Consider the following 26,408-nt stretch of genomic DNA (forward strand, 5'->3'; position numbering starts at 1 on the left):
AAGTTTTCCATAGGCTGGTATTAAAAGATTGATATTATTAACCATTTTCTTTCTAATGAATCAACCCATAATCTCCTATAAAGACATTTTGGTATTTTCTGTTCAATTATTAAATAACTATAACATAAATATCCCATTTACCTACATACTGAGAACCTTATCCTAACTTTTGTCCTAAGTGAATTAATTCAACGCACTGAGCACAGGCACACACCTATTCATAGCAGGTCTCACAGTGGATGATATAAGCCAGAGTGAAAACCAAGAAGTGAAGTCAACAGGATTGCGAACTTGAAACATTATTGTATTAATACTTGGATCTGAGGAAGAGGAACACTTCTGCAGAATTCTTAAATGGTGGTTTTCTTCCTACCAAGAATCTTTCTTTGTCTGACCACTTAGTCAGGGGTGAAGACTTCTTCGTGGAGATGCTCAGTCAGTGATAAGAAAATTTTCAGTCCATAACAACATCCAGAACTTCTGACACTAAAGTAATGTAGGCAGCAGAGCAGTTTGCCAAATCCTCCTGTAGGTTTAGGAGTCAGACGATGGTTTTCATTTTCCGTTTTAGCAATCCTATTTGCAGTACTCTTGTCAAAGTTTGTTACTTGATCTCCACCGGTTCTGTATACTGCCATTTCTTATTACATTACAAACTGCAAAAAAACAGCGACCTACAAAATCTTTGCAGTTTTCTAGCAACACTCCTTTAAACTTTCAGGCAGGTGCTTAGAGGCAGCCTTGGGCTATAGGAGTCCTAAATCCTGAGGCAAAGTTTGAGGAGTATAGAGAAAAATTATATAACTCTTCCTTTCTTTTTGTCTTCCAACATAAAATTGCACAAGAGACAATAAAAACATTTGTCTTTTTTTAAAATGATAAGAATATTTCATCTTTAACTCCATGCCGTTGCACACAAGGTCATCTTTTTCTCATTGGTAGTTCAGTTATGTTTAAGACATAGTTTTATTTAGACTATGGCTGATTTCAAACTTTCTCATGAGGTTTGGAAAGAGAGTATATACTAATATAATAAAAATACATCTGTTTGCATGTTCTCCCCGTGTTTGCGTGGGTTCCCTCCGGGTACTCCGGCTTCCTCCCACCGTCCAAAGACATGCAGCTTGTGGGGATAGGTTAATTGGATAATCCAAATTGCCACTAGGTGTGAATGTGTTAGTGAGTGTGAATGGTTGTCTGTCCCTATGTGTTAGCCCTGCGACAGACTGGTGACCTGTCCAGGGTGTACCCCGCCTTTCGCCCTATGACAGCTGGGATAGGCTCCAGCACCCCCCGCGACCCTGAAAAGGATAAGCGGAAGCAAATGGATGGATGGACATCTGTTACTTGGCTATCTTGGTCATTTATTTGAACTTGCTTGGTATCTGCTCCTGGTCACACTGCTCAGGTAGTTTCCCACAGTAGGTCTGTCCAGTGACATCTCCTACTTCCTGTTTGTCTCCCATTCAGCTGCTACTGTCAATAACCTGCTTTGATCACTAAGAGGACCCCACCTGTTTCTGTCCTCCACCATTTGTCTGCTTTCTCTTATCCATCTGCTGCCACGGCTCTGAGTTCATCTTTTTTCTTAGATTTTCTGCTGCTCCCATTTTCTGTAGGATATCATCACTGCAATGTGACAGACCCTCTCAATAAAAGTAGATAAACATCAACAGATCTATGCTAGAATGCATTTGTTTATCACTTTATACACCGATCTAAAATATTTAGCTGCAGTGGGGAAAAAAAGTGGCATAGATTTCTGTCAAAGCATTGTCAAAAAGTGTTAGAGAATTGTTGAACTGCAGGCGGGCACAAGATTATGATCAGCCCGCCACAGGAACAAGCAAGAAAGAAGTCCAGGCTTTAATCCAGGAGCACACAGAATATGAGGACAGGGTTTGATGAGAGGAAAAAGAGAGACAGGAACTGGCAAAGGAGATGCCAGTGTGTAAAGAGATGCAAAAGGCTCAGAACAACTTTGCGAGCAGGAGAAGGAGCGCTCACTGCAGCAGCACGCACAGCAATCCACAGAGCATTAACAGCAGTTTCCAATGTTCACTCTGCAATGCAGGTGTGCACACAGCCACAAATATGTGGTGAAAGGCCTTACTGGGAGCCGAGACCCTATCTGACCCGTGGTGAGTTCCCCTCACTTGTACTGCTCTCCCTCCCTTGCACTCTCTTTCCCTCCCTCCTGTCAGCTTATAAGAAGAGGGGGCTGCCACACAGAGAGGGGAGTGTAAAACAATCGTGGTCAAGAGTGGAAAACTGTGAAATAAAAAAATGAGGAAAAAAACATGAGAGTGACAGAACGGAGACTGGAAGTCCTCGGGCTGGCAGCTGTAGCCGAGGGTCTCCTCATGCAGCAGCGCACCCCTGAAACACTCCGACCCCCGACACACCCCAGCTGCCAACCACTGCCCCCAGAATCCCCACCCATACCACCAAACCTCACCCCCCAACTACTGCATTACCATATGTATAGCTCCCCTCTCCCCTGATTATGCTAATCACCTGTCCGGCCTCTGCGGCCCCTAAAATGGGTGTATTTAGCAGTCGGCTGGCTCCCAATGCAGCTTCCCCTGGGCCCGAGGTGTACATTCACACACTCCTCAATGGGCAGATTCTTCCACGTTGCTGCCTTCATTCAGGTCCCTCTCGCCTCTCCCACCCCCCACGAAAAAAAAAAAATCCTATTCAGTGCCAATGGATTCAGAGAGCTGTGTAAAGAGTAGTTGGGGAAGGAAACATTGACAGAAAGTCTGTTTTTGTAGCATGTGTGCATGCAGTGGTTGTAGTTCAATTAAAAGTGATGTCATAATGCAGCCAAACAGACATGGCAGATCTGAAGCCACCATCACTAAAGTGACGCGAAAGCTTTATAAACTCTTCAGCGATAGTACACCTCTTACTCTGATAAAGTCTAGCCGATTTTACCCATGAATTCTGTACATTTTTTAGAGAATCAAACTGAGTTATTTTCTACAGTTGTCTGCTTCATAAAACTGTAAATATTCTGTTTGGTTTTATAGAGGGACCTGCTTGAATGCAATGCAAAAGATGCACCACACGTTACGCTCACTCACTAGCGGTGAATGCCGGTGATAATTGTGTGGTTTCACACATCTGTAAAATCTGAAAGCACACGTACTTTGTTCCAGGAAGCTGGCAGGTAAAGACCAGATAATGTCCAATTAAACTGCAGCAGATTTTCTGCATTCTCAGGTGTGTGATAATGAAGAAAAAAAAAAGACTCCAGGACAGGGAAAAAAAAACCCATCACATTCTGTATTCTTCTGCAGTGCCTGTCAAATTTAAGCCAGCCTTTTGCTGCATTTACAGCCTTGTGATTGGCTCACAACCAAACCATAACAGACCGTGACATGAGCCTCAACAACCAATCTCAACTAGCTATCTCTTTGTCATTTCCTGTAAAGATGGTCAATGATTTCAGGGATCCCAAAAAGAAACCACACATTCTTGAGTGTGCAATAAAGGACACAGAAACAGTATGAAAGTAAGACAAAGAAAAACCAACAGGATCTGTATTTGTTTTTTGAGATTCACGGCTACCACCCTCATAATTCAACTATTATTCCATCTTACTAATAAATCAAGGAACCTCTGAACTTGCATCTGTTCTGCACTCATCACAACAACCAGTCGCCCAGTCTGTTTTAAACATGGGCAAACTTAGTACACTGCTGGGAATCTGACTTGCTCAGATTCCCAGCAGTGCACCCACCGAGTTTAAAACAGACAGGATGTTGAGGTTATTTGGATAAGGGGTGATCTCATTTTTGCGTTCAGGGCATCTCATGGACCTTCTGTGTCTTGCTTGCTCGTGCAGCTTTCTGGGATGTATCCATCACTTTGTGCCTGACAAAGGTAAGAGTGAAATGCACTACAACTTTCTCTTTTTTGTTAATGGCAATTATCATCTAGTTTATAAGTCCAGCAAATTGTGGTTGTTTATACTCCATTCTGTTATGTATAGGTCTGCCCAACAACCAGAGCCAAACTTTTACAGAAGGGCGGATTATAGTGAGAGCACTGGTCCCTTTATTTTGAGGCAAAGTGTTTATGGTTTACATGGATCACAGTATTAGGGTCTGTGGTGAAACATGTTATTTGGTGAAATTCATACATTTTTGAATGAACATATACATTTACAATGTATGTATTAATAATTCACACAGTAAATACATCAACTATAAAACAACTGTAAATGTGTATGAAATAGTTATTTTGAAACAAGAAGATGGAAGATATATGAAACTGACCCAACTCGATACTTTAATGTGCATCTAACCTAAATATCAAACCCGTGCATTCAGCTACCTTTGTCACTGTAAGTGTTGTTTTTAAACCAAAAACAATCTCAATCCATTGTAAAAAGCCTAGAAATACATATTAAATGATCATTTGCACACACAGTGAATGTGTAGCTAGCTAGAAATCAGCGCTAGTATAGACACAGACTATACTAGAAAACGCCTGCAATTTGTTCTTCTTGCTGAATTAACTGCTGACAGTCAAGACAGATTTCCTAATTTTTTTTTGTTTTCTTCTGGAAAGGGTCATGCAATGGGGGTGAGTGACAAATTAGAGAATGACATTTAGTGACTGATAAAACCCAGCATGACAGGAAGAGTTCAGACTGAAAGACAGCACAGTGGTGTCCAAACTTGAAGAGCATTAGAAGTATACAAAAGCTTCCCATTTCTGGGATCCTGTGATGGACTTGAAATCTATCCAATGTACTATAAGCAATACTTATTGCTCTGTGTCAGCTCCAGTAGGCCCTAGACCAGGGGTGTCAAACTCAAATACACAGTGGGCCAAAATTCAAAACTAAAACAAAGTCGCGGGCTAACGTTAATATTTATTGAAATATATTTATTCCTCCAGATATAAGAATGAATCTTTTCTAATGGACTCAAACACGTTTTGCTGAAAAACTGAATATGGAACAAGCAAAGCTTAATACTAAACAATATATATATTAGCTGTATAATACCAGTAGGCCAGCTCTAATAGTAATTTGGTATGGCTTCGCGGGCCAAATGTAATTAGGCTGCGGGCCAAATTTGGCCCGCGGGCCAGAGTTTGACACCTATGCCTTAGACCCTCTGCAACATAGGGTGGGTGAGCAAATAATAAAATGGACAAATGCACAGGTCCAAAAACACTGGAGTAGTGCACGTGCCAGGGAACAACGAAGTAGAAAATGTTTAAGTGTAAACATGGTCTTTATAACACCCAGTGCTCTTTATGCAGATAGGTTACAGTGCAAGAGACGATTTCACTCAGTTGCATGCTGATTCAATCTGGAGCTCCTGACTTTTCAATCATCTGACAGAGGAAATGTTATCTTTGTATCTTTATGTCTTGCATGTGCATGTGTGGTACTTGTGTAACTGCCGTGGTTGCCAGATTCTATGACGACGTGCTGCAGGAATTGCAATGAAATATACAGCTACGTATGTAACTGTGGTGTGCCAGAGGGGCTAAAAAAAATAAAATAAAACAAAATACACACACACACACACACACACACACACACACACACACACACACACACACACACACACACACACACAGTTGGAAATGTTAGCGAGAAAATTTCTCTGCTCTGCAGTCTGAGAAGCATCAATCCACACCCCAATCTCTCTTTCCTAGTGTACGGTAGGCACTGCAGCCAAAACACAAACACACTACTGCTACTATACTCTTGCTTCTTCCCTCACTCAGTCTCCTCTCCAACACACACACACAGACACACGCACACACACACTCTCCCTCTGCTGTTTTGTACAGAAGGGTGTTTCTCCACCCTTCTGGCAGTCATCGCTGTGAGGGAGGGAACAGAGGAAAGGGGAAGAGGGAGGGAGAGGAGGCGAGGGGAGGGAAGGGAAGGAGGGAGGCCAGACCACCCTGCTCTCATGGCAGGGCTGAGTGTTTACATTGCCGTGGCTCACTCTGTAATACATCTGGCATTCTGAGGCCACTCTCTCTCCAGCCAGGGACGGGGGAGTGGTGGGAGGGTGGGGGGCAGGAGGGGGGGAAAGGAGGCTCGGGTAAAGAGAGAGACCTTTCTGGCAGAGAGAAAAAGAGAAGAACAGAAGAGAGAGAGCGAGAGAGAGAGAGGGAGGTAGAGGGGGAGAGTAATTCTCTCCACAGTCTCCTGTGGTCGGTCATTCGCAGGGCTCTGGTTTTTGAATAAGAGCGCCTGAAAGAATGCAAAATGTAAACAGAGTGCTTGGAGGTATCTCAGGATGTTGTTTGTGAATGGGAGCATGCTTGCCTTGGGAGCACACACACACACACGCCCGCACACACGCGGGGAACGCTTGACGAGCAAATTTTTAAATGGTATTTCACATTCACTTTTGCCAGGTAGGCCTAATATACACAAAGCTGTTTTCAAACGCTAGCTTGAGAAAACAGCGCAGCGAGTCTGTGTACAGTATCAGAGGCGCAATGTTTCCCCACACTAAATCCCTCACCAGCCAGCCTGCACTTTTCATCAACTCGTAAAGTTTAACACAACACACTGGAATGTTATTCCTTATAGAGGGGTTTAATCATGTTTGTAGTGAACTGATAAACACAAACTCAACGGAGTGCAGTTTGGAACAAGCGCGCATGTGTAGGTGCGCTCACGTTTGAGTATTACTGTATACATTTGATGTCAGGGAGCGAAACTGATGAGGAGAGAAGAATAGATGACTCTATGTCGTGTATGCCGCGCTAACTAGGGAGAAATATTGCGTGTGGGGGGGGGGCGTTTGTATGTTTGATCGCTTGCTGCTGCTTCTGCTGAAAGAAAGCTGCAGGAGGTGTAGTGTGAGAGAAAGAGTGAAAGGGAAAGAGAGAAAAAGAAAGATAAAGGGAAAAAAAAGATACTACCAAAATAGACTGGCATGCCAACCCTGCTCAACCACCCACTCATTCACAGAACCAAAACTCCAAAGCCTCTTTCTGCGTACATGTGTGTGTGCACATGCACCCATGCATGTATCTATGCTTGTATACACATCAAAAGCTGAATAATTCAGCCATGCAAACCACAATCCTCTCAGTGGAGACACCACATTCAGGGCACTCCTCCTCCTCCACAAAAAAGGATGTCAAGGCTTCTTCTGCATGCACTTAACATTATACTGCACCCTTTTCCACTGCCATTACCAGCAAAACAACAAAACAACCACCAGCTCTGTTGACTCAGTTCTTAATCATACTAGATACAAAACAGACACGGAGGAACGGGCAAGGAATGGCTTTAGAAAAAAAATAAAATAACAACAACAACATTTGATCCTATCAGACTGGATTTTGAAACCTTAAATCCGGCTCCACACAAACATAGCCTGGCACCACTGTAACTGTTACCATACTGATTTCAGGGACAGGCTAGAGGCGCTCCACTTTCAATTTAAAAGGAAATTAAATTGTGAAATTTCTGCAGTATGACTTTGAAATTACTCCCTCTGTGACATGTCGCTCCTTCAAGTGTATTCTGTTGTTGAAGCTGGAATGATGATGCGCGCTGTTGTTGCACTTGGATATTTATTTGACATAAAATTATTATACAGTAATTCAGAGATTAAATAAAAAATAGATTCACTGCCCTCTGCTGGAGAAGAGATTTTAAAAGTTTGATCAGAAACTCACAAAACTGAATCATCACACAATGAGAAAAGAGTGCAAACTCGAAACAAAACAGCTGGCACTGAGGCGCTCTATTATACAGTAGGCATACACATGCGACATGCCCGCACGTGAACATATACAAACAGTGACCGGTGACAGCTGCGACCTTTGCTGCAGTTCCTCCACCCCCCCCTCCCACTTCTGCTGTGAGTCTTCACTCTGCACCCAGGCCACAGGGTGAGTATCAGGTAAGGTTTTAAATAGTGGGGCCTCCACAAGATGACCTCAGGGTCTCAGGGGTCTACCCCAGTGGCCCCCAGCCTCTGCACTTATGCCCCCCAAGAAAGCACTCCGGGACCGAGGCCCTCCCCTCAGTCTGCAACCTTGAGACTACAATCCACTGCCCTGTGCCCCAGTCCCAGCCATAAATCTGGAGACCACAAGCTCTTTTTAAACTTGAATCATTCATATAATTGCCATACATTTGATATCAGACACAACTGTCAGGCAATTACACTCTTTTTCCTTCTTGGTAATAAGTTTCCATAGGGGAAAGAGATTCAATTTTCCTTAACCAATCATTACGGAGCAAAGTGTCTGACTGGATGTAATATATTTCTAGGTCAACACTGATGTGTAGCCATGTCAACATGTCAGTGGTTTTAAGATTGGAGCACAGCTAAGTTAAAATAAACTCTGACATCGGTCAATACTGCAAAAACATGCCGTTTACGTAGCAGTCGCCAGTGTTAACACGAAGCCTCTGTCTTCTCCTCCAGTTACTGTTCTTCACTTATCCTTCATCAAACCTCTTTGGTCCACAGATTCACAATTCTGGATCCTGAGGTGTGATGAGAACAAAATGCAGCCACTTAATTCATCCTCGCTTCAGTCTAGGCTGAATCTATAGACTAAATAAAACTCCAGCCATGATTACCCCACAGCTCCACATCGTCGGCTTCACCCCTGGCTTCAACTTCAACCCTTGCCCAGAGCTCAAGCTTCAAAAGCCCCAACTTCCAAACCATCCCCTCCCTGCGTCTCCTCTTCCCAATCAGCACAGCTCCATAATCTCCAGCCTTTCTCTCCGCAAAGAAACGGAGCAAAAGAGAGAGGGGCTGTCCTACAGGAAGGCCAATGTTTATGTGATACTGTTTTAATTAGTGGCAGGCAGTGCTCCTATTTTCTTTACAATTTGGCCTGTTTTTGCCATAACCTAGAATGCCAAGGGATGGCTCCATTTTCCATTTGCAGCCAGGAGGAAACCTAAAGGACTCTCATTCCTCGCTTATCCATGTCTCTTCTCCATGAATGTGGCTTATTGTTAATCACTGCAAGATCATCTAGATGATCTTCAGGTTTAAGCTGAGGATGCATCTGAGGTCGCAAGCCAGTGAGCATGTTTTCCAACACTGAGGAAAGCACACAGAGAGCTTCAGACCACAATTGTGTGTGGGGAGACAGTACACCACAATACTACAGCTTCCTGTTTGAACTAATCATTTCCTGTGAGTGGATATAAACACAGAGATTGTCTGTAGTGTGGATACAATCTGCCCTAAATAGAAACCACGGTCACTTTGATGTTTTCTAAGTGGGAAAACAAGACTGAAAATCTTACGATCTTGCCCCGATTGTTAAGTAAAGAACAAACTTCCATGCATCCTCAGAGGTCTGACACCACTGCGTCTTTGTGCAGGCATGCATCTCACTCCCAATTGGTCTCTGTCACTTTGTCTAATAAACAGAACTTCCTGTGTCAGAGTATTTATAAACAGTGCTGAGTGAGCACTGTGTGAGAAAAGACAATCCCTGCAAAAGCTGTGGCACGTGACCTACAAGCTAACTGCAGTAGAGACTTAACGGCGGTCTGCCGGAGACCTCAGCTGCTCTGCAGCTATCAGAAAGCAGGTGACGACCGACACGACACGAGATCGCAAACGTGAATGTTGCTCCGGTCAACACTGGAGGAGCTGAGAGATCTGATGGGAGCTGGGCTGTATTGTATGAGCGCACGCATCCACAGGCCACACAGCTTCCACGTGGGGTCGTCCATGGGTCGCCTGCAGTTCCAACCAAATGAAACATAAACAGGCACTCTGTCCTCTCCTCTTTTTCCTCTCGGACGATGGGCCAGTCCCCCAGCACGGCCCAGCACAGCGTTCCACGGTCCAGGCAGAACTAATCTATCCCTCAGCTGTGCAGTCTAATCTAAACAAACAGATCTCTCCCTACCAGCATCTGGAACCCCTCACTTATCGGGATGTAGAAAACCACAGCAGCCCTGTCTTGTAGTCAGAGCCTGTGTACGAGCAGGGGTTCGCATCTTGGTGTGAGCCAGTATGAGACCATTTTGTAGATGCCTACCAGAGGTCACTACACTACTTGTGTGTCAGTCAAGGTCAGGTTCAGTTCTGTCAACACCAAAATTTATTGGTGGAACAAAACAAAAGTGTACAGTCACTCTGGGTTTGAGTATCCTGAATTTGATGCAACACCAGCAGCGCTAAACTTGCAACAGAATCAGCTGAAACATCTGAAAATGCTGATAAATCACAAGTTACCAGACCTTGCAAGGACAAAAAGGTGCAAATAATAATGGGAAACTGAGAAAATCTAAAAATTCTCACATTTGAGAAGCTACAAGAAGACCGTTTACCTACTGAATCAATAACTCTGAAGCTATAGCTTTTAGTAATTTTAACCTCAGTACTCTGAAGAAGCTGAAATAAGTCTACAGTTTGCACTTGCAATGTATCTTGAAGCCAAAAGACTTCATTGCTGTCCTTTTAAATATGCTTTAAATAAAAAGTTTGCCAAAATGTTTCTAAACCCCGTTCTTTGAGAAGGGCAGCAGTATGAGAAGGAAGACGCCAAAGTGATGCTCTTAGTATTTTTTAGTAATTTTTGTTAAAATCCCACACAGCGTTTAAAATTAAATCAAACAGGCAACAAAACGGCGACAGGTCCCTGCAAATCTTTGATTTATTCATTTTTTTACATAAATTACAAGAAGTTATAAATATATTACTAATTCATTTGAGCACTTGTGTGTAAGAGTAAATGATGCACTGTGAAGTGTGCAATAATATTCAGTTCCAAAAGGTGCCGGTCACTTTAGTATACGCGACCGTGGTCAGACATGTGAAAGGGTGTGAAAACAGTGCGATCCTCTGAGTATAATCAGGATTCCTATCCCAAAGAGGCTCCCCTCTGCCTAAACTGTTGCCAACTGCGCCTGCGCCGCAGATTAGAAGAACACGCTGTCTGTCAGACCCCTGCAGCTGCACGCAAGGGGAGAACAGCCAACCCCGGGCAGGAGGTGTGGTGTTTGATCTGTACAGGAATCAGTTTGCTTTAGTGCTTGATCTTGTTAACTTTTTTTTTTAAACCTGAGACAAAGTGGTTTAAAAAAGTTAAAAAGGCAACCACACAAGCACACGCTAAAAAAATGCATTCATTTTTATAACCAAACAGTACTCCACTTCAATTTCTCAACAAGTCTGCTCCTCCATTCATGACTCCTACAGCCAACTCTACCCATAAGCGCAGGAATGTGGATCAAAGGAAAGGAAAAAAAGCTCAGCCCCTTCCCCTTAAACCCCCCACAAGCACCACCCATATGCACAGTTTCTTTCTTCCTTATATATTTTCACTCTTCATAAGTTGTTTAGGAATTTCAAAAACAAGGAAAACTAACAAATGTTCCATCCACCCCGCAAACACGAGTTCCTGCCCTCACTCCGCTTTTTCCCTGCAGCCAGAGACAAATCTTTTTGGAAAGTTGAGAGCTGTCCAAAACGGGACCACACACAGTCAACTGCTGGGGGCAGGCAGGCAGACACACACACGCGCACACACACACACACACACACACTCACACACATCTCACAAAATGGCGGCTTTCACAAAAATTTCTTCTACCCCGAAAGCCCCTTATGAACTTAATTACAACTTGTTATGAGCATAGTTACACTCAGCCCTTGCACATCTTATGTGTGCATCTAGAACGGTTTTAGAAGCTAAGTGTGTTGGGAATAGGCAAGTATTTTCAAGTTTTGCTTGGGTGCTTGCCAGCACCTATACAATAAACAATCCCCATACCTACTTCATTAAGTAACACCAACAAACCTTCTTCCTCCAAACTAAACTGTGTCAAATTCTTGCAAACATGCAATATGAAGTCAAACAGTTTCAAAAGCACTGAAATAAAGAAAAGTCCCAGCAGGTCACACTTAAAAACATCATGAATTGCACAGCTTGTCAAAAAACAAAATAATCAAGAGCGTCTTACCTTCCACCCAGAGTTTCTCCACATCCGTTTCCAAATTAGCTGCCCGTAAGCCCACAGCAAAAGCTCCAAAAATCATGAGGCCAACAACCAAAAACTTTCCGCAGTTCTTTTGAATGTAACAGCCCAGCCTAAATAAAAGTCTCTGGAACTTCGCTCTCAGCCACAGAGGTGCTTTCCTCCCAGTTGCCTTCCCCTATGATAAGACAAGAGTCCCAGAGTTACTGTCAGTTAACAGACAAAGCACCATACTTACCTGCTCAGGTGAGGCTGTAGGGTTAAAGACAAAAGATTTTATGGTATACATGCAAATAAGCTACAACAATAAATGTGTCCACTTAAAAGAACCTTTACAGTTTTAAAGTACAAGCCTCTCTTTGATCAAAGAATCCCACCTGCTCTCTTTTCAGTAAGACTGCACATTTACCTACAACCGGGGATCTAAAGTCAGAGAGCTGGGATCTTCCAACACATCCACTAAATCCCTCTGCTAACCTTTATTCACTGAAAAACCACAAATCTGCTGGGGATCCTGGGCAGTGCTGAGGACTCCCCAGAGTGCGAGCTACAGGTCCTGTCAGATCAGAATCCTTAGCATAATACATGCACTGGGAAGGTACCAACATTCCCTGTCACTTCACAGCCACAATAACCAGTTGTGAATACAAATAATAATAATAATAATAATAATATTAATATATATATAATTTTTTTTTAATAGTCCAAAATAAGTACATCTGGACCTCCAGAGTAGACACAGGTAAACAGGACATAACTGTCAAACCACAACTACTAAGCAGGCTCCCTTGTGTCTTTGTTCTACTCTTTATGTAAAATGGCCATTGGAAGCACAATACTGCTGTTAGTAGCAGACTATAAGTCTTAAAAGACAGAATAAAATAAAATACTGAATGCACTGTAGACCACATGCTCCCCACTTGACAGAAACTGTTACATTTTGAGGTGTAGTGTGATTGCTACTGAAGTAACCTGCACGCACACATCGCCCGGTGATATTAAATACCCTGAATCGGCGCATGTGGTAAAACCACAAATACCACCACCACGCACTCACACGCGCTCTCCCCGTCTGGCCGCTCGTGTGTTCCGGCCTGCACGGGGAAGTGAAGGAGCTATCACGGGGAGGAATCACAATATTTGTGAACGGAAGAGGGCAGCCACATGGATTCTTTACTTTCCTCCTCTTTACACGAGTCACCCAAGTTTAGACAGTGTCACCGAAACTCTTTAAAGCTTTGGGTGCTCCGCGTAAAAGAAAGGCTGGATGTTATGAAACGGTCAATGGCAGCGTTGCCTGCGAGAGTAAAAGCTGCATGTTTATTGCCTGGTGCGGGACTGCTCTAGGTTGGGGATGCACTGGAAACAATCGCGTGTTTGTACTGGGGAAACGGGCACTTAGAACTTGCAGCACATCTTTCATCATAAGCCGGTTGCATCGGAAGAGTCGCGTGAAATCAAACACAACTACTTTGCGCTTTTCTGCAACCTTGCCTTACCGCTGTGTACCCCGTGCCCAGCCCGTCCCGTTACCTAGCAGCGACTGGACAGTTTGGCCACATTTTTTTCTTTTCGACGAATACAATGAAAGCAGCATCACAAAGCCTTTTCCCGTTCAAGATGAGAAATAAAAGCACCTCTGAAATCTGCTCCAGAGCAAAGCCCGCATCGCAGTAACTCGGCCGCTGCAAATACTCCAAATCCAGCGGTGTGTTGCGGGTATAGTCCCCCCTGTTCCTCCGCGTTATCCTCGGCCGATCGGGGTCTCTGTTTTCCTGCTCGGAGGGCGCATTACCAGCCGAGGCCATGTTGCGGGGACAGCGATATGGTTTCCCACTTTATAGTATTTCCCCGAAAGCGTGTAGCGATATCCCAAGAGAACAGAGTTTCACTCTCGGAGATCTCACACCCGTGAAGTAGGGCTTCATACTCCTGTTGGAGACGGCGAGTCAAAGTCTGCGCCTTCCATCCCAACATTTCGTGATCCGGAGGTCTCCACCGCTTTCACCGCATTCACCGTGTCTCTTAAAAAAGTAAGTTTCTCTCAAAAAGCGAGCTTCGCGAAGTGATTTCCATACACAAGTTGTCGGGTATGAAACCTCGATAGTCGTAGCATTCTGGTGACATCTATGTGGTCTTCCCCTGGGCCGCGCGTCACGGCCAACTCTGAGATTCAATAGAAATGAAGAAAAAGACCTCTCTCCATTTGGAGGCAGAGAAAGAGGAGGGGTGAGAAGAGGAAAAAAATACTCGAGATCCCGCCTCTGGGGCTGTCAGATTGCAGGAGTTTCTTGCATCTGATTGGTTCCAGAAGGGCAGAAATTACTCAGCAAACACGACTATTATTAGCTGCTTAGCAACAGCTCACTAAAGTAGAGAGACCACCCAGGCAGGCAGACCTCATGTGAGCATCTCCAACTTCAGGGGAGGCTCGCCGAGAGTCGAACCCATTTGGTGCATTCAGGTTTTCACGTAGAGCTCCGTTACAATAATGAAGCGTTTCCCCGAGAGGACCCGAAGTCAAATACAAGCTACCCGTTTGTGCATCGGAGGGGGCTTTTTGGCATGTCAGAACTTTAACTATTTTTTTCCCCTCAGATGATCCTCTAACTGGTTCAATGAGAGGGGGGCGGCTTGTAGGCTATACTGTTGTTGCGATCTTTAGAGTCCAACACCGCCAAAATCAGCTCATTAGTGTTTTGTACATATCAAAATACGCCACAGCCTCAGGACCACAGCTCTCTACAAAGCAAAACAAAAGCCCTTTGATAAAACGTCTAACTGGGAAAATATTACCTATAGAGAACTGCGATGTGTTTATGCGCAATTACGCATACAAATGACTAATTATCTCCCCTTTAGTCTAGTGATCCGACAGGGTAATATCACAGTATTATGGTTATTTAGCTAAAAAAAAAATCACATTTCATATAGATGCAGATATACATAAGAACTATTTGTGCATTTACATCTTGCTGCACAGTAAGCAAGCGGATTTTAGGATTTCATTATAATCTCATGTCCCTAAACTGCCAAAGGAGGTAGCATTTATCTATCCGTGCTGCAGGCATAATTTTTATAATTGACTTTATTCTGATATAACTTTTTTCATGAAATAAAGATAAAAACAAATTAATTCAAATAAACAGACATCGGGTCAAAATAATAAGGTTATAATAAGCAAAACAATTAACTCCAGCAGCCACTCTTGGCTCGCCAGAGCATCAGGTGTACTTCACACCTAAGCCATCTAAGCTGACTCTGGGCGTGTGGCTGCCAGCCGAGCTCTTACCATCTTCTGTCCTGGTGGGGAGAACATTCAGAACAAATCCGTGATTTCCCGCTCCTCGGAGAGCGAAACGAGTCAGTTATAATAAAGATAAAAAGGAATGATTAAGTGTTGTGAGGAGAGAAAGAGATGCATCGTAATCTGTCTTGGTCACAGTCAGAATGCTCAGAAAAAAAGTTTACCCAATTATAGGACTGTTCCTTTTTTGGCCACGTTGGTGGTCTCCTTAGCTTCATAGGCAGGACCCTTTGATTGTCACGTGATTCGTCGTAAACTGTGCCAATCACGCAGCAGCAGCTTCCAGTATTTTAGGCTTTGGTAATTGAAGGGGAAAAAAAGAAAAAGAGCCCGCAACGCACACCTGTGTACTCTGACATCAAAGAAGTGAATGCAATGCAATATAGAGACGCATGTGCACATGTGGGTACTTAAGGAACAAGCACATAGGATCAAGCATACAGATTGTTTCCATTGATGCATAAGGGACTGTAGATGCTGTACAATAAGGAAACCACAAACAGATTAATACACTCACATGTCCTCAGCCACATAGTCTCAGATTATATTAACTTACAAAGACCGATTTGTGTTACTATCAAAGTAAGTAATTTTACTACCCTTAGTGTCACCCTTGGAGCAAATTACTTTACATTTGGTCTGGACAGAAACTGTCCATTTTACTGGAAATAACATAACATTCATATAAATGCTTATTTCTGATCTGTCTGTATCATAAATACTAAGATTCTTCTTTGCAGTTAGTATGAAGGTTGGTTGTGATGGAGAAAACCAACCTTAAATATATACAATTTAACTGCCATCAGATACTCCAGGTGTAGTATCAGATACTGCAGGTGTAGCATCCGAGTGAGGGAAAGTGTCCAAGGGGGAACAAAGTTAGGCTGCGATGCCCCCTAATGCTCCTGAGAAGAACCAGGCCTGTGTCAGTGGAACAGGAGGAAGTAGGAGCCGTAAGTGCAGCACAATATCTGTGCTATGCATGTTCAAGTTGTTGTCATGACAGTAACACTGCAGGACTCCATATATGTGCCTTAGGTCATTGTGGAAAATAGTCCCCCTCCCCCCATTTGAATACTGTAGTTAAAAGTTGTAAAGATATGCCTGTAAAAATGCTCTCGGGAGATTATATTGCAAGCATCTGTGTGAACTAATGAAATACATATGCACAAACAACACTAAAACACCCTAGACCAAACATGAACATATATCATTTTTTATTTATTGACCATTAACATGGATGGGATGCACTAATTGCTGGCTTTAGGAAGGGAGAAATTAATCCAGCTTATTCTGATCTGTAAATGCAGGAAACAGTTTGGATTTCAGATTTTGTAAGATCAACAACTCCATTCAACTTGTAAGGCATGGAGCAACAAACAACAAACTAAAAGGTTTCAGTAGTCACCTTTTCATACTTGTCATCAAAATCAGATTACTCCCCTTTTTGTGACCGAATATGTTTAATAAATCTGTATGTAAACATCATTTGTTACATGTTGATCTACAAAGAAATAAGTTAAACTGCTCTTCTGCATCTGCTGTGACACACTCACTGTTCAAAACAATGTCCTACAGAGAGAGTTATCATATTTTTCTTAAATATTTGTTAGCTTTTCTTATGCATTACATTTTTTAAAAATTGTTTCAGAGTTAGTTTGCTTGTTTTACTCAAGTTGATTGTTCGAACTGTTTAACTCTAGGTTCGTTTTTATTATTAATATGTTAAGTTTTGTCAAGAAGACATACTTTAATTTTTATCTAGCCCTCTTTCACAGCCACATGGATTTCTTAATGAGGAAAGGAGATGAAGTATTCATTTAGGTGCTTGAGGTATTGGGCATTGATCCCAGAATGACTTCACCAACAAGTCACCTTTGGTGACCCCTGGCAGGGCCCCTCACACCCCTCAAGGCTGGTTGCTGGCCAGTGGCCATGAGAAAACACTGAGAAACCTTGCTTAGTGCATGCGTTTATTTATGATTTGCAGGTGGATTACAGTTCCAAGCAGAACTGTGCCAAAACATTACTATCCCTGAGTCAAAACAATAGCGTCTTTTTAGCCAGGACCATGGTTATGCTTGATGCAGGGATAAACAAAGATTTCTAATCAATACTATTTCCATTACCCGGCGTTATGGACATACTTTGAATTTTTTTTAACCAGTCCAACCACTGCATTTTTAGTCAACTCGTTTTCTGTCACATCAGTAAACAGTAGCAGTATCCAACCAACCAATAGTTAAAAAAAAGTCTCGTAAATGCAGAAAGTTCATAAATACTCAGTTTAGTTGAGTATTTATGAAGCGTTTGTTTTTTCCAGTCGTTATAAGACTACAGTAAGTGTAAGTCACTTACAGTGAAGTGTATTGAAAAAAAAAAAAGACCAAAAGGGGCAACAACAACAGAAGAACACCTGTTTATTGAAAACAAATGTTCCCAGTTAAGCAAGAACATCCTCTACTTTTGTTTTTCATGCCACTTACAAAAAGTAAAGTGAAGGAAAATCAATATGGATGCGTGGGAGTGAAGGTTTCTTGGTGCTTGAAAGCTTATGTGATATGTTCCATTCATGGGCAAAAGTGTTGTTTATACGTCCAATTTAGCTTTAGCAGCATTACACTGATTGTTAACCAAAACAAAACAAAAAGAAAACAGGTATTGCAAAATGTGTAAATGCCCCTAACATGACTGCTTGTTTTCTTGTATGCCCTTATGCACACATTGCTGTGACTATGATAATCATATGTTGTTTTCTAGGTTTTGCCCCAAACTTCTAACCAAGTTGAATAGTTTGCTGTTGAACCATGGGAACTTTGCTTATAGAACAGCCAACACAGTAAACAATAAGACAATAACAGAGGTTTGATACAAAATCCTGGCTAGCCAAACCTTGAAAAAGAAAACAAAGCTTTGTTTCAACCATCTTTTGTAAACATAAATAAAGAGTAACATTCTGGTTTTGTTCTGACCAATATCGTAATGCCTAAAGGGGACCAGCTATGCCCTTTTCTATATCTACTCGGCCTTAGAGCTGCTCATCAAATCATCCACCGTCCATTGTCTACTGGCTTTTCGCAAAATTCAAAAGAGCCCACCCACCACTTTAATCGCAGTCGCATCTTTTTCTAACATATGCCATAGAAATGGAATATTTAACAGTATTCCCAAAAAGCCTATTTTTTCTGACTGTTTTCTTAATGACATTTACATTTACAACAATGGTTTTCACAGCAGTGGGGAATAAATTTCATTACAGTAGATTTCTTTCTGAAAGTGCTGTAACTAAGTTTAAGGATATAATTATATATGATAGCCTTGAGGAAAACTATTGTTTTGATTTGGCGCTGTATAAATAAAATTGAATTGAACTAAAAGAGTTTTTGATCTGCGGTTGATTTTATTAGTTTAGTTTCCTAGTGTCTATCTTTCCTCTATCTCATCCATGTGTTTGTACAGCTGTCTTCCCAGTTCATTTTGGTAACTATTTTTTTATGTGTGTTTCTGTGCACAGGCCTGTGCAGCAGGATAAAGTGCTGTGATACGATGGGCTGTATCACCGTGCTAACTTATACTGCAATGGTTAGGTTCTAGATTAGAGAGGAACATGTGCAAAATCACCACCTACTGACCAATAAATTCTCCTGAAAAACTGCATCATTACTCCTGCATAGATAGTAGCAGAGTCTAAAGTTTTTCAATAGCATCTCATGTCTTTGCATTTCCCTGATGAAAATTCTTAGATGCAACCTTGTTGTTTGATTTTTTTCCTCCCAATTTTCCGCTAACAATCTTACAAAAATATTATTGTTCTACAAGCGTTAATATATGATCCTAAAACAGAGCTGCTATTTGTACTTGTGGACTTTAAATCGAGTTTCCTTTACTCTAAGCCCATTTTTGCACTCACACATTTATTCAGTGCTTTTAATACCAAACCTGCTGTGGAGTGCCTTTCCTCTCAAATACTCTGGTGCTTTTGTCTTTCGCTCTATACACTAATTCTCCAAACTATGGAAATGGAAGACGAGTTGTATTAAACGGGAAATGTTCTTTGTGTATTTCTATCTGTAAGGCTGGACATTTTTAGTCAGCGGAAAATCTCTCTGTCAGTACATCCTTACGGTATTCCCCTTTGGAAGGCCCATATAGGTACCATTTCCAATATTTCTGCCAGGTCATAAAGCTCTCCCGTCCTCCTCCATCTTAACTGCCCACCCCCCCACCTCTGCACCACCATGGCTCCCTGTGAAGGAGTAGGGGCTGAGTGCAGAGTGAGAGCCTGCTGGGATGTTTATGTTGCAGCTCAAGATTGTCTTCAATCATACGTAGAGCTGTTTGACAGGTTGCAGCAGCAGACTTTGGCCTCTGTTTACCTCTTCCAATTTCTGTGAGGGTTTGTATGTACAATAAGAGGAGCTCGGCAAGGATACATTTAGCAGGAACATAGAGAGGTGGACCAAAACTATAAGAAAATCAAGAAAATGCTTTTTTTTGTTTGTTTGACTGGCACAGTGAAGAAAGCAGGACAGATTTTGATTCTTCTTCTTCTTCTTTTGTGAAATCACAGTGATATGTGAAAAAAATAAAGCTTACATAAAGCAAGCTGATTTGGGTGTCTTCCTAGTGATGTCTCTCAAAAGTCAGTAGGCATGATGTGAGAATAGAGATATGAGATGAAGTTTTCCTGACAAGAAGTGTGTGACTGCTAATGAGAAACTAAAAATTTTAAATTGTGTCAGTTTTATTGGAACTATGTGCAGCAGTTGACAGTTAGTCTGCTGTTTGGCTGACATTTACTTTGAAATCCGGGATGGACAATGTTGGAGCAAGCAGATATTTAGACAAGGCAGTGGTCTGTTCTGCAGAACTGGCCTGAGAAGCTGTAATTTTTGGAAGCGAGCTGAGCCTCCAATGTTAACAGGAAATGTGTGCTGGTCTCAATGTATACACATGGCCTCAACAAATAAGCAGTATAATACAATATCAACGCTGTGGCTCTGTAGAAAAAGGGCTTACAAAAAAAAAGGAAGGAAAGTTATACAGTCCAAAATAGGCTGAGAGGAAGGGAGAGCAGACAGATGGAGTTAGTTTCACAAAAAATTCATTTTTATAAATTGCACAAAGAAAGAAGGGAAATTTTGAGTCACAGACACACATTCACAAACAAATATATTTGTTTAAATTCAAACATCTGCACTCTGCATCTTGACTGCAGCATATTAATGGAAGATTTACTTGTATTTGAACTGAGGTAGGTCTCTGTGGGAGGGCCACTGGAAAAAGTGACACATTTAAGAGTATGAAACTAATAAGCTGTCCAGACCTCTGTTTACTCACTCAGACCTCCTGTTCAGTTTGGTCGCAATAACAGCGGGAACTGTTACCTTTCTGGAATGTAAGCTCATAAACAAGCTGCATTAATTCTTGTTAGGGGAAAATTGTTTCAGCTGCGCAGAGAATGGATGCTCACTTTGGTGTTTGTAAATGCATCTTTCAAACGTTTCCTATTAAATATTGATGATGCATTTCAAATTTATAATTTAATACAACTTCCTTGTAAATGTCCGTAGTGTGTCAGTGGTGGCAGTTTGAGCTCAAGAGCTGTATTAATGGGAATGAAAGGTATTTAGCAGTTCTCGGAATACCAGCGCTCTTCTCAGGTGTGCCTAATAGCGTAATAAACCTATAATTGCAGGATTTTGTGTTGGTTTGTCAGAGGAATGAAGTGCACATATGGCGTCCTGAAAATGTAAAAATAATTAGAAATAGATTCACAATGTCTATTTTAAATCAAGCAGAAATGTCAGAGTTGTAAATAAATCCAATATATCGAGTGCAAAAAACAGCAGTTTCTTGAGCGTAAACTATGCCGCAGCATCATGTATAGAATTAAAACTACTGAAATGTTGGATGAAGAGAGCCAGGGAAGGGAAGGAAATACGGTGGCCAAAACAGAGAAGAAAAATCTGTTTTCATGTTTACATTTATCGCCATGTGTAATTTTGCGTGCAATAAAATGACTGTGCTCTGGGACTCGTGTGCCATGTTTGGCTTTAATCTGCCAAGAGAATATAAAAAAAGACTTGTGATGCTAACTTGTTCACCATTTTGGTGAGTGTTTGCTATAGAGGTTGATGGCATTAACTGAGAAAATTATTGCTAAAAACCCAGTCACGCAGGCCTAGCAGCCACTTGTTACTAGGTAAAAATGGTTGGAAAATATCTCCTTGTGATTGCTTTGGTCAACAAGTATTTTGTTGTGGTCATAGTTTGAATGGAAATTATAGATTTCCACTACCCATCTCTTCTCTGTGAAATGTGCAACACAAATGGGCTTTTGGGGTTTGAGTTTTTCAAGTTTACTTCTGCTAGGCTAATTTTTTACCACGTATTTGCAGACAAACATAAAAAAACTAGAGGAAACCCTGGCAATCTGCTCAGCAACCAAAGCAATCAATAGAAGGTTTTTAACATGGCTCCTTCCTTACAACCAATTTCATCCAGGGACATCCAGCAACCTCCAGGAACCACTGCTAACCAGTCAGGGAATACAGATTTTTCCCTAGCAACCAGTGGTTGTATCACATCCAATATGGCAGATAACTCTTAAGCAATATATGTCTGACGTAATGTGAAACCTCAGTAAGTTACCAGCTTCGACATGCTATTGTCCACTAAGTCTACAGCTCATTGGGTAGTAGGCTCATCATTTCTCACCGCTGAGATGATCAATTACCAGCTGATTGGGCAAAGATATACACTTCTCCAACTTCTTATAGTGTCACTGTTTTCCATGTTGCTGCACCTTAATGAAATACAGCTTCGATGTAAGTTCATTAAGGAAAATCTGTAATTACTCATGCCCGCTTTCTACCTTCATGGTTAGGTGTTAGGCTTCTTGGCTGTTCTTTTCATCAGTACAACCTTTCTGTCAACCTCAGTACTGCCATCGTTACTCTGGTCCAATCACCTTCTTACCTGCCTTCATTGTGCAAATCAGCCTCTACTCTACGTGGTTAAAATCTGTGCTCTCCATCATTTTCTGTGCTTCTCATTTGTGCAACTCACTTCCTTCCCATCTCCACCTCACAACCACTTCAGTCAGAACTCAGTCCAAGCCTCAGTCTTCATCTTCACCACCACCACCACCAGTGTCTAGATTCCAGGGGGTCCTGTCCTAAATCCTAGGACTGCTGGGATTCTGTTCTGCCTTGATGGGTCACTGGAGTCTAATCGCTAAATACAATAATTTGATTTCTGACTGAAGTGTGCTTAATGACCAAATATTCAGAGTACTGGATGGTGTCACCATGCCTATGTCCATCCTTTATGTACACAGTCTATGAGTAGGTCTAAAGCACTGAGTAAGGAAAATAGTCTTTATGTAAATTCTACTGTGTTTCCTCATTATCTTAATTAGAAAGGTTTAATAGACGTGGCACACTAACCAGGCTTCATCATAGCTGATAACCTAGCACTCCACTTTCTTGTTCTGGTCCAAAAATGTTAACACTAAAGTTTTAAAAGCCGGGATTCACAAAAAAGTGGGTGACATCATAGTTACTGTGGCAATCTTTTATATACAGTCTGTATTTTAAATTCAACTACAGCAGCGTTTCACAAAGCTAGCATTATATTGTGTATTATATACTGTATAATTATACATTGTTACTCAAAAGACAAACAACAGACAACAAAGGCAAAAGCACTACAATTCTATTCAAGCAATGTCTCTCTTCACCACATTTTTGTTGGGGATGTTTTACCCTAATCTTAAATAATGACGAAAGATGAATAAAAGCACAGCTTTGCACTGTGGACTGAATTAGACAGCATGCGGGTGAAAGCTCATCTATCATTAAACCCTCTCATTACATTGATTGGGATGTTTGCAAGACTTTTAATTATGATGCTTTTTTGCATCAGCTGTGCTGGAATTTGGGCTTTTTGACAAAATGTCAATATTTCTTTGGGAAAATTTACTTTGGTGCAGCCACATTTGATTCTGGATTGTTTTGACCATCAGAACACATTAAGAAAAAAGAGATAATGAGGACACACCAGGCTTGGAAATGTTGGAACATGGATCATTTTTTAAAAATTGTTGCTCCCTAGTTGAAATACAGACACAACAAGGGAATTTTCTCATTCGCTGCTCTTTTTCAAGTCACATTTCTTCCACGTTTATGGAGTGGAGGAAAAAAGGGGGGAATGAATAAGTGGAACAGAGACAGGGAAACAAGCTGGGACTATAGGTTATATTCATTTTAATAACACTGCTTAAACTGTGGTAAATACCTATAGAATATGTGCTGAGACCACCTGCTGCCAAACCACTGCGTCTGACTCGGGTTTCTTCTGACTCATGAATGTGGCGTCACAGTCATCGTCTGCTTATTTTCTTCACAATACCATGAAGTCATAGCTTAAGCGGCCCAAACACGGTTAAATCCGGGACATATACGGTGATAGCATGAGCAGAACGAAGAGGGGTATTTATGGTTGCTTCACTGGACATCTGCAATCAGAGGATTATGAAACCTGTCTAACTTATCCCCATCACGGTAACATCACACCTGCACTTCTGTGCGCTTAGCTATGTGCATTTCTGGTTTATGTCTTTGGGCATCAGGGCTGTTTTGGTTAAGTGTCTAGTGTGCTTACTGTGAGGTCTGAGTTGAGCAGGGGAAAATAGCTGTCATAATTACCCAAGCCTGTATCTTGTAGCTGAAATCCAATCCCTGTTTCCTAATTACCGCCTGCAAGCAATCTTGCTAATTTATGCGTATTGGTCAAGAGATGTGGGCATTCCCTTCTGTAACTCTTTTCCAGTCCTGCCAAAATTGTTAGTGGTGAACATTCAACCATAATTTCTGCTGAAAACTTTAAACAGCTTCACATTAAATTGAAGAATGAGGGGTCCCCCTTTTCATCAGCAAGAGAATGACATGGCAGTTTCCACGCAAGGTGTGCATGAATATGTAAATATTTCAAAGAGATAAAACAATACATTAAAGAAGCAAAAGAAATGGTAACAGCCAGAACATCAGTATGCCTTCTCTCATTTCAGAAAGGAATGGATCAGTGTAAACACAGCTGGATGAGAGTATTTATTAGTTTGATTTAAATTATTGCTTTGCTTTTCTGTAGACTGCCAAAGGCTGTTATGTATACAAAGAATATCAATCTGAATTGACTCTCATGTTTTGCAGCAAAGGTACTTGCTCAGAAGTCTTGGAACTCAGGAGATATCCATCTGCACATTTCAAAAGCAGCATTGTTTAAGATTTTCATCATGTAGTCAAGTGTGATGCAACCAGAGCTTTTTGTGTGTCTGTTGCAATCATTTCTCAATAAATAATGAGGGACAAAAGAAGTTAAAAGAGAAATAAGTGGGTGAAATACTTAGGAAGTTCATAGAAATAAAAGTAAGTTGATATCATGCATCATATTAACACATTGTTTGCAGGCTTTGGTCTCTAGACATCAGAGAAACACCCATTCATCAGTGCTCTCGCCACCATGGTGGTGTGCAGCACAGAAATGTCAAACAGTCCGAGACAAAGTCAACATGCGCTTGTATACAGAGGGACTCTGAAATTTGCAATGGGGGGAATGTCAGCTTGAAAGCTGCTCTTGGTTTTATCATTCGTGAGGAGCATGTTGACAAAGACTACAGACTCAAGAGATTCGAGAAATAAAGTACTGGAACTTAAGTTACTTCATCCAAAGTACAGATGTTGTATTATTCATCTGTCCTCACACCAAAACATTTTAATGGAAAACCCAGCACAACGTGGAGCCGCCCTGACATACTATAGAGCTGAAATGAATGTGTAAACAGGTTTTGAAGGCACAAAGGTGCAGAAAAAGGCACAGTTTCCTTTGAGCATCTGGAGATAAAATGCAATTATCAGTGATACGCTCCACTTCATGAAAATCAGCGATCTTTGTGGACTGAGCTGTAAACTAAATAGAAATTTGTTTGCATTACTTTTCTGAATACATGTGTGCATTTTAGGCAAGTATGAAGCCTTAGAGTGGAATTATCAAAATAAAAGCATCACTGACTAACACAGATCCAATCCCGAGTCATATCCTTATCATAAAGATAAAGTCAAACTTTCAGTTGTTGAGTGGGGATTGATGGGATTCTAGCCAACGATCTATTCATCTTGCAGATGACTAATAGTCACATGATCCCATGTGGATAGTTTCACTAGGACTGCCCTGGCTTCACCTTGCACAAATAAATTCCTAGCAAGGTTGTGCTTGAACCCACATGCTTTTTTCCCCCTCTCTTTTGTTTCCATGGGTTTTTTTTTATGTTACAGTAGCAAAAGTGTAAAATAGCCCCATAAAGAATTGTTCAGGTGGCTCATTTTGCCGAGAAGGATTAATTACAATTCGGTTAAAATAACCATTTTCCTTATTTTAAAAACTCACAGAGCTTTCACTAGTAATCACCTAAGAAGGCTTACACATACATGCTAATAAGTGCAAGAAAAATGGACCTCGGCTTCAAGGAGGAGGCTTTCCGGTACGTGGCCTTACTGTCGTCATTTCAAGCAGTCTTTTTTCAAAAAAGGTCATGCGTGACATTAAAGAAAATCCAAGGGGCCTTAAAAAAAACATATTTGGATTCACACATGGACAGTTACAGATGCCTGACATACCACAGAATTGCTCACACAAGTTCATCAGTCGCTCAAACTGTCCACTGCTGACAACTGATCAGAGACTGGCTTCACAAACATTTCAAACACACACACTCCGAATCCCCCTGTGACTACACTGACCTTTGACCTTAGGTGAAGGAGGTTGTTGTCTGATGGTGCGGATCCATTCTCCGTGTGTGAAATCATTTCCTGCCAGTGTCACTGTGAGGGACAAAAGGGGGCGAAACTGGTTGACCTCGAATTGGGTGCCAGAAGGTAAGGGACATCGGCAGAAGGGCACCATATTTTGTAATAATGTGCGGAGTTTTAGTAGCTTGGAAGACACTTATTTATATGAAACCAAATCCTGATACACTGGGACAGCAGCATGTAAATGACTTTATTATGTAAAGTGTTACAAAGGCCAGCTTCATTTTGTTGATCATGCTTAGGTAAAATAGTGTCATCGCTA

At 41.6% G+C, this 26,408-nt stretch overlaps 1 protein-coding gene across 2 annotated transcripts in view; it reads right to left on the reverse strand.

Annotated features, from left to right (window-relative positions):
• Positions 1-15,283, reverse strand: part of ptch1 (patched 1) — a 51,498-nt gene extending 36,215 nt beyond the window's left edge. Inside the window, exons 1-2 of one of the 2 annotated variants that reach the window (XM_076890947.1) lie at positions 15,261-15,283; positions 11,954-12,146 (exon numbers count right to left, since the gene is read on the reverse strand). In XM_076890947.1, coding sequence (XP_076747062.1) covers positions 11,954-12,146; positions 15,261-15,263 — 196 coding nt within the window. In that variant the 5' untranslated portion in view covers positions 15,264-15,283. Of the gene's footprint in view, positions 1-11,953; positions 12,147-13,605; positions 14,182-15,260 lie in introns of those variants that run through there. The other variant, XM_012918081.5, reaches the window with a different exon arrangement.
• Positions 15,284-26,408: the final 11,125 nt, after the last annotated feature.

Source organism: Maylandia zebra, linkage group LG12, assembly GCF_041146795.1.
Source record: "Maylandia zebra isolate NMK-2024a linkage group LG12, Mzebra_GT3a, whole genome shotgun sequence".
Taxonomy (NCBI): domain Eukaryota; kingdom Metazoa; phylum Chordata; class Actinopteri; order Cichliformes; family Cichlidae; genus Maylandia; species Maylandia zebra.